The following is a 13,092-nucleotide window of genomic DNA, read 5'->3' on the forward strand; positions in this document are numbered from 1 at the left end:
ATAAAACAAGGGTGGGAATTTGGATCCATAGAGACAGGAGGCTCAGTAAGAGAATATGCAGACAATTGGATGATGAAAGACTGTTGATAAAAGCAGTATGGTACAGAAAATTGACAAGCAATTGCCAGCAACAGAGCCAACTTCAAGCATATGCAGGCATCGTCTGTGGAAGCAAAACAATAGATCTGACAGAACAACAAAGCAATGCAAGCAAGTACACTGAATTTCCAATACAAATACTAACCAGACAGACATAATGACCAAACCACTCCAGCATGTACCCAAAAATTCCATCACAGCACACACAAAAAAAAGAGAATTTGAAAGAAAATGAATAGAAGTTTGAAAGCATGCACATAAAATTTAATATTAAGAAGAAAATTATTATTTGTATACTTCATGATATAACTTCTTCTTCATCTAGCAAACAGAAGCACATGAACAACATCAACAGCAACAACAAAAAATTAAACTTTTCATTTTTCCTCATAATTTTCCCTTTTTTTTGTGTGTGTTTCTGCATGTTTTTGAAGATAACAGATAAAAAGTATTTTAGTGAAAATCGATAGACATAATGCTGTCTGGAAGTATAAACAACGAATTTTTCGTTTTTTTTTATCGTCAATGCTTTTTGAGCTTTCTTTCATGACTGCTTCTTTTATCTCAATCGTTTTCTGATTAAATGAAAAGATTTTCTTTTGACGAGCTGCTTTTGAGAGAAATAAGTGGATTGTTTAAGGTGTTTTGGATTAGTTGGATTGATCTTTTGGAATTTTTTGTTGGGTTATTTTGATGTTGTGAGAAATTTAGTTGATTTTCTTTTATTTTTTCAGGAAAAAATTGGAATTACAAATTGGATTGAGGTGATTTGGTATCAGTGCCTCCTCTCTCTCCTCTCCCTCCTCTCCTCCCTCCTCCTCCCCCCTCTCTCCCGCCTCTCCCTCCTCTCTCCCTCCTCTCTCCCTCCTATCCATCCTCTCTCTCTCCTCTCCATCCTCTCTCCCTCCTCTCCATCCTCTCTCCCTCCTCTCCCTCCTCTCTCCCGCCTCTCCCCCATCCTCTCTCCCGCCTCTCCCTCCCTCTCTCCCTCCTCTCTCCCTCCTCTCCATCCTCTCTCCCTCCTCTCCATCCTCTCTCCCTCCTCTCCATCCTCTCTCCCTCCTCTCTCCCTCCTCTCCATCCTCTCTCCCTCCTCTCCATCCTCTCTCCCTCCTCTCCATCCTCTCTCCCTCCTCTCCATCCTCTCTCCCTCCTCTCCATCCTCTCTCCCTCCTCTCCATCCTCTCCATCCTCTCTCCATCCTCTCTCCATCCTCTCTCCCTCCTCTCCATCCTCTCTCCATCCTCTCCATCCTCTCTCCATCCTCCTCTCTCCGTCCTTATTCCATCCTCTCTCCGTCCTTATTCCATCCTCTCTCCATCCTCTTTCCATCCTCTCCCTCTACTAAAAGCGCATAATGTCCCCAATTTTCATACTCAACATTCCATGTTCCAATTTACATTCAAATGTTCTGTACATTCTTATCCAAAAAGCATGTAATCGGCACAGCTTAAAAAAGAAAGCCTGATACCATAATGTAAGATTGAAATTTGATAAGAGTGGAATTTAATAGTCGACTGTAACAATAAAACTGACTGTGGTACTCATTCAATATAACATCTTACTTTTATGCGATGATATTTGTTATTGCTACTTATATTCAGCAGCTATAAGATACTCTTTTATTGACAATGTAATTGGAAATTAATTTTTATAATCTTATAAGGTGCAGCAAGTACTCAATGAATGAAAAATTTTATGATACGAAATAAAGCTATAAGGCTTTCCCCAAAATTGCGGAAAATTAAATTTCCTTCATTTCCTTCTTATTCTGTGTCTTTTTTCTTGTGAAACATTTCAAATCTTACAGAATTCGATTTAAAGTTTTATGGAGACACATAAAACTTTCCTTTACGGAAGGAAGACTTCAATCTAACTTTTTAAAACCACAGTTTATTGCTTAAATGCTTACACTTGTAATGCAGTGTTGGAAGCACTTATAAGCTGAATATTGAGCTCAATTTTAATCAAAATTGTTCAGTTTTGCTTAATTCTGGCCAAATCTTGTTGAATGTTGCCCAATTTCAATCAAAATTTTTTCAAATTTGCTCAATTTTAGTCAAATCTTGCTGAATGTTGCTCAATTTCAATCAAAAATGTTCAAATTTGCTCAGTTTTAGCCAAATCTTGCTGAATGTTGCTCAAATTCAATCAAAAATGCTCAAATTTGCTCAATTCTAGCAAAACCTTTTTGATCAAAAATGTTAAATTTCAAACCTTCTAAATTCTACTCAAAATTTGCTCATTTCTATTGAAAACTTGACAAAAGTTGCTCAATGTTGCTCAGTTTTGTTCAGTGTTGCTCAGTTTTATTCTTGAATTCAGATTATCAATTCTGAATAAAATCAACTAAATTATACTCAAAAATCAATCAGTTTACTTCAAATCAATTCAACCTCCAATTCCAACCCCGATTCCTTATGACAAAATTTTCATCTCAATGATGACTTTTGAATTTCCTTCCTCCTTACACAGTATAAATATTTTTCCCATATCTTAAAGCCTCAAAAAACTTTCTAATCCTCTTCCTCCATCTCCGCTCATGTCTATACAGTCAGTGTGCATTGCATCTTCATAGAGAAAATTCCAAGCAAGCAACACAAAGAAAGAAAAGGCAAGAAAATTATGAGAAAAAGCAAAGTTTTCCAATAATTAAAGTGATAAAAGAGGCAATAAATCTTTTGCGGAGGAGAAAACCTTTTTAATGCTGATTTATTGAAACGAGTAAGAACAAAGATGTCTTTCTAACATGCCATCGTCTTTCATCGACCGAAGGCTTGTGTAAAGTGCTTGCATAACAACTTAATAATAACACATTGATAAGAATAGGAAAGAAAAGTAGAGATTTATACCAGAGTTGGTATAAAGGTGCATGTGACAGGAAAAAACCATACAAATTCTTGATAATTTGTATGGTTTTGTAGGGAAAACCATACAAATTATCAAGAATTTGTACAGTTTTTACCTGTCAAACCAGAGTTGCAAAACAGGTGGCTGTGACAGGCAAAAACCGTACAAATTATTGATAATTTATATGGTTTTTCCTCCAAAACCATACAAATTATCAAGAATTTGTACGGTTTTTGGCACCTGTTTTGCAACTCTGATTTATACTATAGTATTTATGAGTGTCTAGCACATGAAAAAAACTTTCATGGATGTCTATGACATTCAAGTTGATTTTGAATACAAAAAACTTTCTTTTATTGTTGTTCAAGGTCAAGATCATGTTTCAGTCTTGAGGCAGCACATTCTTGAACTTTTTTTTTTCAATTGAATCTTAAGGGTTTTTTGAGATTGGAATTTCCCAAAGGGCTGTAAACATTGAGTTTTTTTGCTTCTTTTCATGCCTGCATGTGGGATGAATAAAGAAATTTTTTTAGAGAGTAAAACGGGATGTTTATTTGAAGTATATCATGAATATTATTTGATATGTTGCGTAGATATTGAGATGTAGATTAGGAATTTTTACAAGAATTTTCAACAAAATTATCAGGAGAATTGATGTCTATTTTCCTGTTGATGGTTGATCCTGGAAAGCACATGGCTTAGATATTGGAGCTTATTTAGGACAGAATGGTGTGTTTGGGGTGGAAGGAGTGTATGGGAAGAAAGGGGTTGATTGGGTTTGATAGATATTGGAACAGTGTTGGAGCTGGTAGAGCAAGCTCAAGCTCAACTCAAGCTTGGTATACTGCCCTTGGCTGGAATCCACAAAGAAAAAGGCATCATGGTGCTCCAAAAGCAACATCAGGTAGGATGATGATGACGAAATGCTAGTTAGATGTCACAACTGAGAATTTGCACAAGCTTTGTGATTCGGCACTGTGATTTGATCAAGTGAGTCAGATCAAATCAGATGAGTAGTAAGTTTGGGTTGGTTGGGGTATGATATATTAGAACGTATTTAGGAGTAGAAGTCTCAAATATACCCACACCTTCCCTTGTCTCTCTAACTTTTTCTGACTACGCCCTTAGTAGATATAATAAAAAATCCAGCGTCAGGTGGGCATGACTCCAATCTTGTGCCAGATGCTCCGCTTTTTCTCAGCAATATGCCTTCCAGAGATATGATTGATAAGCCTTAAAGATACACACAAAAAATTTATTTCCATCCTTCATTGAAATTAACCCATCCAGAAATAATCCTCATCTTAATTCCAAATCCTGTCATTCAAATATGAAAATCATCCAGAAAAAGTTCTACGAAGCATAACAAAAAATTCAGCATCAAAACATATTTATGTATAACATCCATCAACCAACATGTGGAAGAAAATAATCTTCAAAAATGAGGTTCTTCTTTAATTGGATAAATCAATTTAATAAAGCACGACAACATGAGTTAAATTCCCAACAGAAATCACGATTTCCGTTTCAATTCGTGCAATAAGCTTCCTTTAATTTCACAAAAAGTCATATTATACCGAAAAAAAAGGGTCTGATTTCCTTCATGAATTCTTTACGATTCAATGATGCCTGCTCACATGGGAAATGGCGAAAATTGCCCTAGCAATCATAAATAATTTATTCTAAAAATGGAACTTGAACATTCATACGTACATTTACCATTAACCGTTTGCCTTTACCCCAATTGAGCTTTTTTTGCTCTCTTTTTGGAACTTTCTTGTGTTGCTTGTAATTTCTGTAAAGACAATATTTAACTTTGTGTGCTTAAGGAATTTTCGCATGCATGCTGTTCAGTTGGTGGACTACATTTTAGGCGAAATATTCAGTAATAAAAGTCTAGCTTCATTTAATTCCATTGCTAGTAAACAAAACAACTTACTCACTTCCTTGGTTCCTTTTTGAAGGTGCACAAGGGTCCATTACCGCATTTAAAGTTCGTCGGAAGCTGGTTCTGTCTTTATTTATCTGATTCTAAATTCCTCGCCATCTTTAATGGGACCATAAATCGTTATCAATATACATCTCTCGAAGACACCAAGTTCCTCTTCATCGGTAACTTTTGTGTTCTAGGTCTTAGATCAATACAATACAATTATTTTGATCAACGTCTTATGCATATTCCGTTTGGAGCACAACAAAATCTTTCCCACTTTCTCTAAAGACCGCTAGTTGATGATCGTCTCCATGTTAACTGGCCTCTAATTTTCTTAAAGCTCAGTTCTCCCCGTGATATAAGAAAGCCATTAGATTTCAGAGCTTGAAGAGATGAAGGCTTTATTGAGACCTGTCAACTCTGTATGTTCCATACCTGGGACAATTTTTGGAGAGGTTATGAAATACTTGTGTAATGATTCCTAAAATGTAGAAATGAGGTGAGATTTTGAGACTTTTTTTTAGAAAACCCCTAGAAAATTGAAAAAGTTTTACACCCAAACCTACCGCAACATCATTTGAGTACGGCTCAGATAACTAATTCTCAAAATTGTTAAGTCTCCAGAGCTTCACAGTTTAACGCGTAACAAAAAAACCCAGTTATCAAAAAAGCTGAAATTAGCAAATGTTTTTTTAAAAATAAAGATCCAAAAATACCAAAAAAATTATCTGCCAAGTTTGACGTATGACTTTAAAAAAAACCCGTTATCAGCTTGGATCTTTTTTTAAAAAAAGGACAAAAAACCAAAAATAAGAAAATTTTTAATCAATTTTTTTTTAAATATAGCTTTAAAGATAACGGCCTGTTTTAAAAAAAGTAAGGATTAAGCTCATAGATAAAGAATGTGAAAATAATTAAAAAATGTTCAGTTTAAAAGCTCATGCTTGAAAATAAAAATTTTCAGTTATTTTTGGAAATTGTTACTTGATAGTTATATCCAATATTTTGTGAATAAAAAAAATGGCCGCAAATATTTCAATTCCAGAATTCTACAATGGACAAAGCATTTTCCTGACGGGCGGAACTGGCTTCATTGGTAAAGTTCTAGTCGAGAAGCTACTTCGCTCATGTCCCGGAATTGAAAATGTCTATATGCTGTGTCGATCAAAAAAAGGCAAAAATATTAATGAACGATTTGAGGAAATTACATCATCGCCCGTCTTCAATTTGCTGCGTGAGCAAAATCCACAGGCATTGAATAAAATTATATTAATTGAAGGCGATATTGCGATGCTTGAAATGGGAATTTCTAAGACAGATCAAGAAATTTTGAAGGATAAAGTGACAATTGTGATGCATTCGGCTGCGACTGTGAGTTTTACAGAACCTTTAAAAGTTGCTGTCAATACAAATTTGAGGAGTGTACGGGAGCTGATTTGTTTAGCAAAAGATATGAAGAATTTACAGGTAAGTGTCGAATTTAATATTAAGATGGCTGGCTGGACTCACCTCAATAGACAATGAGCTTGCTTTCATGGTATAGAAAGTCGACTTTGATACATAAAAGCGGTCTCGTTGCTTGTTGGGGTCACGTGCGATATCTGAGCAGCCAGACATCTAACGAACAGGCAAAGAGTCCGCTTCTAGGTACCGTAGTGATCTTTGCCTGTTAGTGTGATCGAGTTACTAGTTTTTTATTGACTCAATTGTCTAAAATACAATTTTTTTAATATTTTTTATTCATATTCCAGTCATTTGTACACATTTCAACGGCATTTGCGAACTGGTTTGAACTCAACGTCAAGGAGGAAGTTTATCCATCAATATATGATCCCGATGACATTATTGAATTGGCTAATAGATTACCAGATGAAACATTAGACAAGGTAATAAGCATAGGGATATTTTAGACATTCTATCTTTACCGTAGCCCCTAACAGGTAAAGAGAATGCTTTTATGGTGCTGAACTAGCACTACAGAATCTAAAAGCGGCCTCTACGTCTGTTAGGGAACGTTTTGTAGCAAAATTATGAATTAAATACGATTTAAAATCTGTGAAATGGCATCAGTGGCCTAAATAGTAGAGCATAGACCTTTTGTGCCAAATATTCTGGGTTCAATCCCAGTTCATGTCTAATTTCGAAGCTCTTTTTCCATTTCACCATTCTAGTTAAGCAACTGGTACACTGCAGAGTACATCAGGTCTTATGACGTAATTGTGTTTTTGCAATGTGCAAACCTTGCAAATGGTTCAGATCTAACTACAAACTGTGTTTCTAAAGAATGTGGTACAATTGTTTGTTAATTCCCCAGTGTCTCCAGCTCATAAGGCTGTACCCTTCAAGCATTGTATAAACGATTTAAAATATTTAATCCATTTTTTAATTTACAGATAACCCCAATTTTCTTAGGCAAACACGTCAACACGTATACATTCACAAAAAGTCTAGCTGAAAATTTAGTTAAACGAGAGAAAAATTTACCAACAATTATCATTAAGCCATCTATGGGTAAGTGATGTTTATAAGTAGTAAGAATGTATTTGGGGGAGTTGGTTGCCAACTCATACATGTATGAGTACATTGGTGCGAGTTATATCAAAAAAGGCAGATTTTCTGGTATTTTGGCTCATTTCCCCGCATTATATTTATCAAAATTCTTATCAATTTATCAAAAATTCTTGGGATTTCTTAAAATCAATTTTCGAAATTGACTTGACAACTCATTTTACATTGTGGGTGTATCCAAGGACATAATCGCTATTGACCAATATTTTTTAATTCCTCAAGGCTTTTAGTAACCCCTAACAGGCAAAAAGACCGGTTTTAGGTACCAATGTGGTTTTTTTGTAACATGAAAGCATGCTCTTTGCCTGTTAGGGAATGTTGCCAAATCTGTCCTGACTTCTTACTTACTTTCTTGGTTGTGGCGCACGGGAACCCCATTGCCTCTTTTAGAGAACATCTGATCTGTTCCACTAACCTAATTTCTTTATTATTTTTAGTTGGCGCCAGTGTTTCTGAGCCACACGTTGGATGGATTGACAGTTTGATGGTTTGTAGATTTTTATTTTTTAAGTCAATCTACTTATAAAATAAAATATTCTAATTAACAGGGACCTGCAAGATACATTTATTACACTACCCAAGGAATATTCCGATCAGTTTATTTACCAAACAGATCAGCAGCTATTGACTTTGTTCCTGTTGACTTTGTAAGTTGAATTTTTTCAAATCAGAGCTGGAATGTTGATGGATTTAAAGTTGGGTTTGTCCATAAACTGAAGGTTTGCAGGCCTGCGCATCTAGTTATGACAAATCCTATTTTAAAGCCGATTTTGAGCTCTATCTAATTATTTTGCATATTTTAATTTAATTCTTAATCATTCAAGACAACAAACTTGACTATTGCTGCACCCTGGAAATGTGAAATTGACAAAAGAACCAATTCGTCTATGACATATCCATATATATACTTCAGCGCAACGGGATCAGTAAATCAGCTCCTCTGGAAAGACTATTTTAAAAATTCACGAGATTTTGGAAGGACCATTCCACCCAGTAAGTTAAATTCTTTTACCAGGGTTCGCCAAGATGCGGTTATCTCCAGTTTTTTGCATCTATGCATCTATGCGCAAACCCTACATTTTACTCATAAGAAAAAAAATTTAAATTTTAAAATTTCTTTAGAAAATGCAATTTGGTATCCACAAATAAGACTGCATAAGACAAAGATTGGTCATCACATTGATGTTGCATTAACTCATTTCATACCAGCATACTTGAATGATTTAGTCGCTAAAATTAAAGGACAGAAAGCTATGTATGTTGTCGATAAATGACATTTTATAAGATTTTGTGGTTTTGGGCTCAAAGGTCTGCTAGGAGGTCTTCTAGAGGGCCTTCTAGGGGAACTTCTAGGGGACCTTCAAGGGTGCCTTTTAGGGCGTCTTTTAGGGAGCCTTTTAGAGAGCCTTTTAGGGGAAGGGCAGTTGAGAGATATCCAACCCTACCTCATTAGGCTGCCCTCATCAAGCAGTACATACATAATCTAATCATCTAAATATCCTTTACAGATCATTTAAAAGACAAAAGCAAGTCGAAGACGGCTATCAAGAGTCAATATTTGCAACAGCATATCCATATAAATTTCAAGCTAAAAACTTCAATAATGTTTTAGATTCGATGAGTGAAACTGATAAAAAAGAATTTTATTTTGATCCAAAACATATCAATTGGAAGCATTACATGCACAACTACTATTTGGGTATGAGAAAGTACATCACAAAGGAAACAGACATTAAAGCACCAGCATTGATGAGGAGGATGAATAAGTAAGTTGAGTTTTGTGAGTAATAGGTAATTAGGGTGGGTTTGGGTACATTAGCAACGAGACCGCTTTTGGGTATCGTAGTGATCTGTACTATGGCACCATACTCATTGCCTATTAGGGTATTATTGGAAATTTTTGATTTTTTTATTAATTTTGGAATTTTTTGTTCACAGCCTCAAATATACAAACTATATTGCAAAATTGTCAGCAGGTGGGGCAGGACTGTACTTAATTTTTAAGAATGCAGGCATTCAGGAGTAGTTTTAGATTCAATTAGGCCCATAGTAACTTAAGAAATCAGCCCTAGTCTATTATTCTCAAATAATTTCTGGCAACGCCCGTGCCTGTCACATTATATAATTCTACTGTTCCATATCTTATTCCATGTATTTTATGTATCATCCTCGAATTCTAGATTCACATCTGATCAATATTCTATGTCATAACTCATATTTTTCTTATTCTACTCTCAAACAATAAAATAATGTCAGCTACGTTGACTTTAAAGGAATGAAGAAATTTTGTGGAACTCATCTTCATTCAGCATCGATAAATTTAAATATTTGAATGTGTAACATTATATTTATGTGTGTATTATTATGAATTTTTATTGACATGTGTCACAAATAAAATGATATGTTGAGTAAGGAAAATTCAGTCTATTTTTATGAAAATTGATGTAATCAAATTTTGAAAATTGTAGGTTTTAAATATTTGATGTGAATAATTTTGTCGGATGTGAGTTATAATTTCAATGATGATGGTTAAGGTGGAAATTGATTTTGAATTATGGAAAATTTTAAAAGAAGTCAAGACAAAAATTATGGAGTAAAATTTAATAAATTAAGGGCAAAAAGATAGCTTGGGTCAGAGTTGGTATGCCTTCGAAATATCGAGACCTGAACGAGGCTGGGAAATCCTGGAAAATCCTGGTTCCTAAAAATCTTCCTGGACCGGGATTTTGCAGAAAGCATAAGAATGGACAGGACTTTAGTGTAAAGCAGACCCAAAATCGACTCGAATCTGGAGTCGAGTCGACTTGAGTCGATTTTTCTATAAAAAATACGAGTAAACTTCGAGCTCTGGTGCGATTGTGTCTCTACTGGAGTCCAGATTCCACTGCTTTAGGAGTCCAGAAATGTAGAAGCCCTTTTTTGGAGTTCAAACTCCACGAAGTTGTCTCTTTTGAATTCTAAACTCCCAAAGTCCTGCCATTATGTGTCTAGGGTTGCAGCGGGACTTGAACATTCATTTGAAGAGTATCTAAACATTATCGAGCTTGGAATAATCTGTGATTAGTAGATCATCTCGAAAGAGAGACAGAGTGAAAATTTCGAAGAGTAATGAGCCTAGGGTGGTCCTGAATTTTGTCGAATTTCTCTTGAAGCCAGAATCTTTTCGTCTCGTCTTCTGCTTTGTCATGTATGGTTTCGGTCGTGGTTTTCGACCAAGGTATACAGTGGCGAAAAAAAGGTTGCTTACAACTGATGAAGGAGAACTTAGATTGAAAATCCAATTCTACAACAAGACATACTGTCGACCAATTGCATCCTGTTCTATTCACACTAGGACTACATTTAAAATGCACTAAATTGCACAATGAGCATTAAAATGACAAATTTGTTACCAAGAAAAAAATGCCCAATTTGAAGTGGACTCGAATTTTGAATAGAAAAGTGGAATTAGGTTCAACTTTAGATGCTCAACTTAGTTGCTTAGATTCTAAAATACTAATGATCAATTTCTACCTTGAAACTCAAAAGAAAAATCTCATTCTAAGCAAATTAGTGCCATATATATTAGAAAAATCCATACAATTCGAACAAAAATATCAAAATTGTCCATTTGAACTGCTCAAAGCAATTTTCAAGTCAAAAGAAGCTTCTTTTCAGCACAAATTCATCAGAGAACATTTCCTTCAAGAAATAAAAAAAAAACTAAGCATTACTATTTGAATGACGTACAGAAGAACATCCTTTTATTTGCTCTACTAGCATTCATTCACTTCTTTACAATCTGACACTAATGTGAATTCATTCAACCATTCCATTTATCTAGAATATTTTTTTTCTTATATATTTTTTTTGGAACTTGCTTCTTTTTCTCTTCATTTCCTTCCTGTTGCATGTCAAGAGTCCATATTTATGTTCCATTCTCTAACTAAATAAAGGAACTAAGATATGCTCAATGTAAATATCCATGTGATGTATGTGTGACTGACAAAAGGACAAGACCAGGAAAAATTGAGCAGCAGCATAGGAAAAATGAAATGAATGGGGAGGAAGGAAATGAATGTAGGGAAATTTATGCATCATTATATAAGACATGAATTGTAAGTAGTCCTGTTATTAAGGAGGATTTTTGGACTATGAAAATTATGGCTTGATATTTTATTATGATGTCAACAGCAAAAGTCTTTTGGGATTGACCTAAAATTGAATGGTTTTGTAGGGTGCTGGATGCATCGTTTTGATGGATTTTTTAAGATTTTTGACTTATTTGTCATTGATGTAGCTTCTATCCGAATAGCGATTACAGCCAGCCACCCAGTCAGCCAGTCAACTAGCCTGACAGACAGCCAGTCATCCAGTCAACCAGCCAACAAATCAACATGACACTAAATCAAGTGAATATACCATATTTATGCCCATACGGGCTACACCCTGTCCATTTCCTCAAATGACTAGATTTATTGCAAATTTTTCCGACTTATATAAGTAATTCTTTCCAACATTGCCTCCAATTCTCCATTATTCAAGCTGTCATTCCCCCTATAATACCCATAGCATTCAGAAACATAACAATAATTGTCACAAATTACATAAAATTGAAAGGGAGGTCTACCGTCGAGAAAAAGGTCTGATAGGTAACTCAACATTATCGGAATAGTCATTTCCTATCGTCTGACAAATTCAGCATTTGCTTTTCTTTTTTTCATTGTGCTAAATTTTCCCTTACACATTCCACACGATTTATTTAAGTTTAAGTAGAATGTCAAAGTTATTTCGATTTAGCAATAACACCGCTAAAATCCACCACATAAATGTGTATTATATCTACTTACTTACAATATTCAGGAAAGAATGATGATATCAGATCATGTTAAATCGTTGACGTCGAATAATTCCATTTCCTTATGTTTCAAGCACACAGAGTGTCAAAATAATCCTTTTTGAATCTCCAACATTCATCCTTTTTTTTTCCTATTGCATGTTTTAAATCTACCGTAGATGCGGAATCCTTGGAAAAAATGTGTCGCATATATTTTAATACACAAAAAGGAACAGAAAAAAAATCCAATTCTATTGTTTGACTTGCATCATAAATTTACGTTTGAAGTGGAAATATTGCTGAAAATAAAAATAAAGAAAAGGATTATGGCGGTGGTGGCGGTATGGAAAAAGGAGACATGCAGGGTTGGCTATTTGGATGCATATTCTGGTAATCAGGCAATCATCTAGTGTTATCCAGTGTTATCAAGCGTCAGTCAGCGTCAGTCAGCGTCAGTCAGCGTCAATCAGCCTCAAACAGCGTCAGTAAGCAACATTCAGCGTCAGTCAGCGTCAGTCAGCGTCAGTCAAGCGTTAATCAGCGTCAGTCAGCGTCAGTCAGCGTCAATCAGCGTCAGTCAGCGTCAGTCAGCGTCAGTCAGCGTCAGTCAGCGTCAGTCAGCGTCAGTCAGCGTCAGTCAGCGTCAGTCAGCGTCAGTCAGCGTCAGTCAGCCTGTCAGTCAGCCTGTCAGTCAGCCTCAGTCAGCCTCAGTCAGCGTCAGTCAGCGTCAGTCAGCGTCAGTCAGCGTCAGTCAGCGTCAGTCAGCGTCAGTCAGCGTCAGTCAGCGTCAGTCAGCGTCAGTCAGCGTCAGTCAGCGTCAGTCAGC

The 13,092-nt window shown here is 35.7% G+C and overlaps 1 protein-coding gene across 1 annotated transcript; it reads left to right on the forward strand.

Moving 5' to 3' along the window:
• Positions 1 to 5,902: 5,902 nt before the first annotated feature.
• On the forward strand, positions 5,903 to 12,660 carry LOC139091525 (putative fatty acyl-CoA reductase CG5065). Its single transcript, XM_070641658.1, has 9 exons — positions 5,903 to 6,349; positions 6,634 to 6,768; positions 7,276 to 7,393; positions 7,888 to 7,937; positions 7,999 to 8,097; positions 8,275 to 8,443; positions 8,573 to 8,705; positions 8,959 to 9,216; positions 12,555 to 12,660. Exons 1-9 carry the CDS (start codon positions 5,903 to 5,905, stop codon positions 12,658 to 12,660), a joined length of 1,515 nt encoding a protein of 504 aa, XP_070497759.1.
• Positions 12,661 to 13,092: the final 432 nt, after the last annotated feature.

This window comes from Chironomus tepperi, unplaced genomic scaffold, assembly GCF_022539635.2.
Source record: "Chironomus tepperi strain 1889 unplaced genomic scaffold, CSIRO-AGI_Ctep_v1 contig_247, whole genome shotgun sequence".
Classification (NCBI taxonomy): domain Eukaryota; kingdom Metazoa; phylum Arthropoda; class Insecta; order Diptera; family Chironomidae; genus Chironomus; species Chironomus tepperi.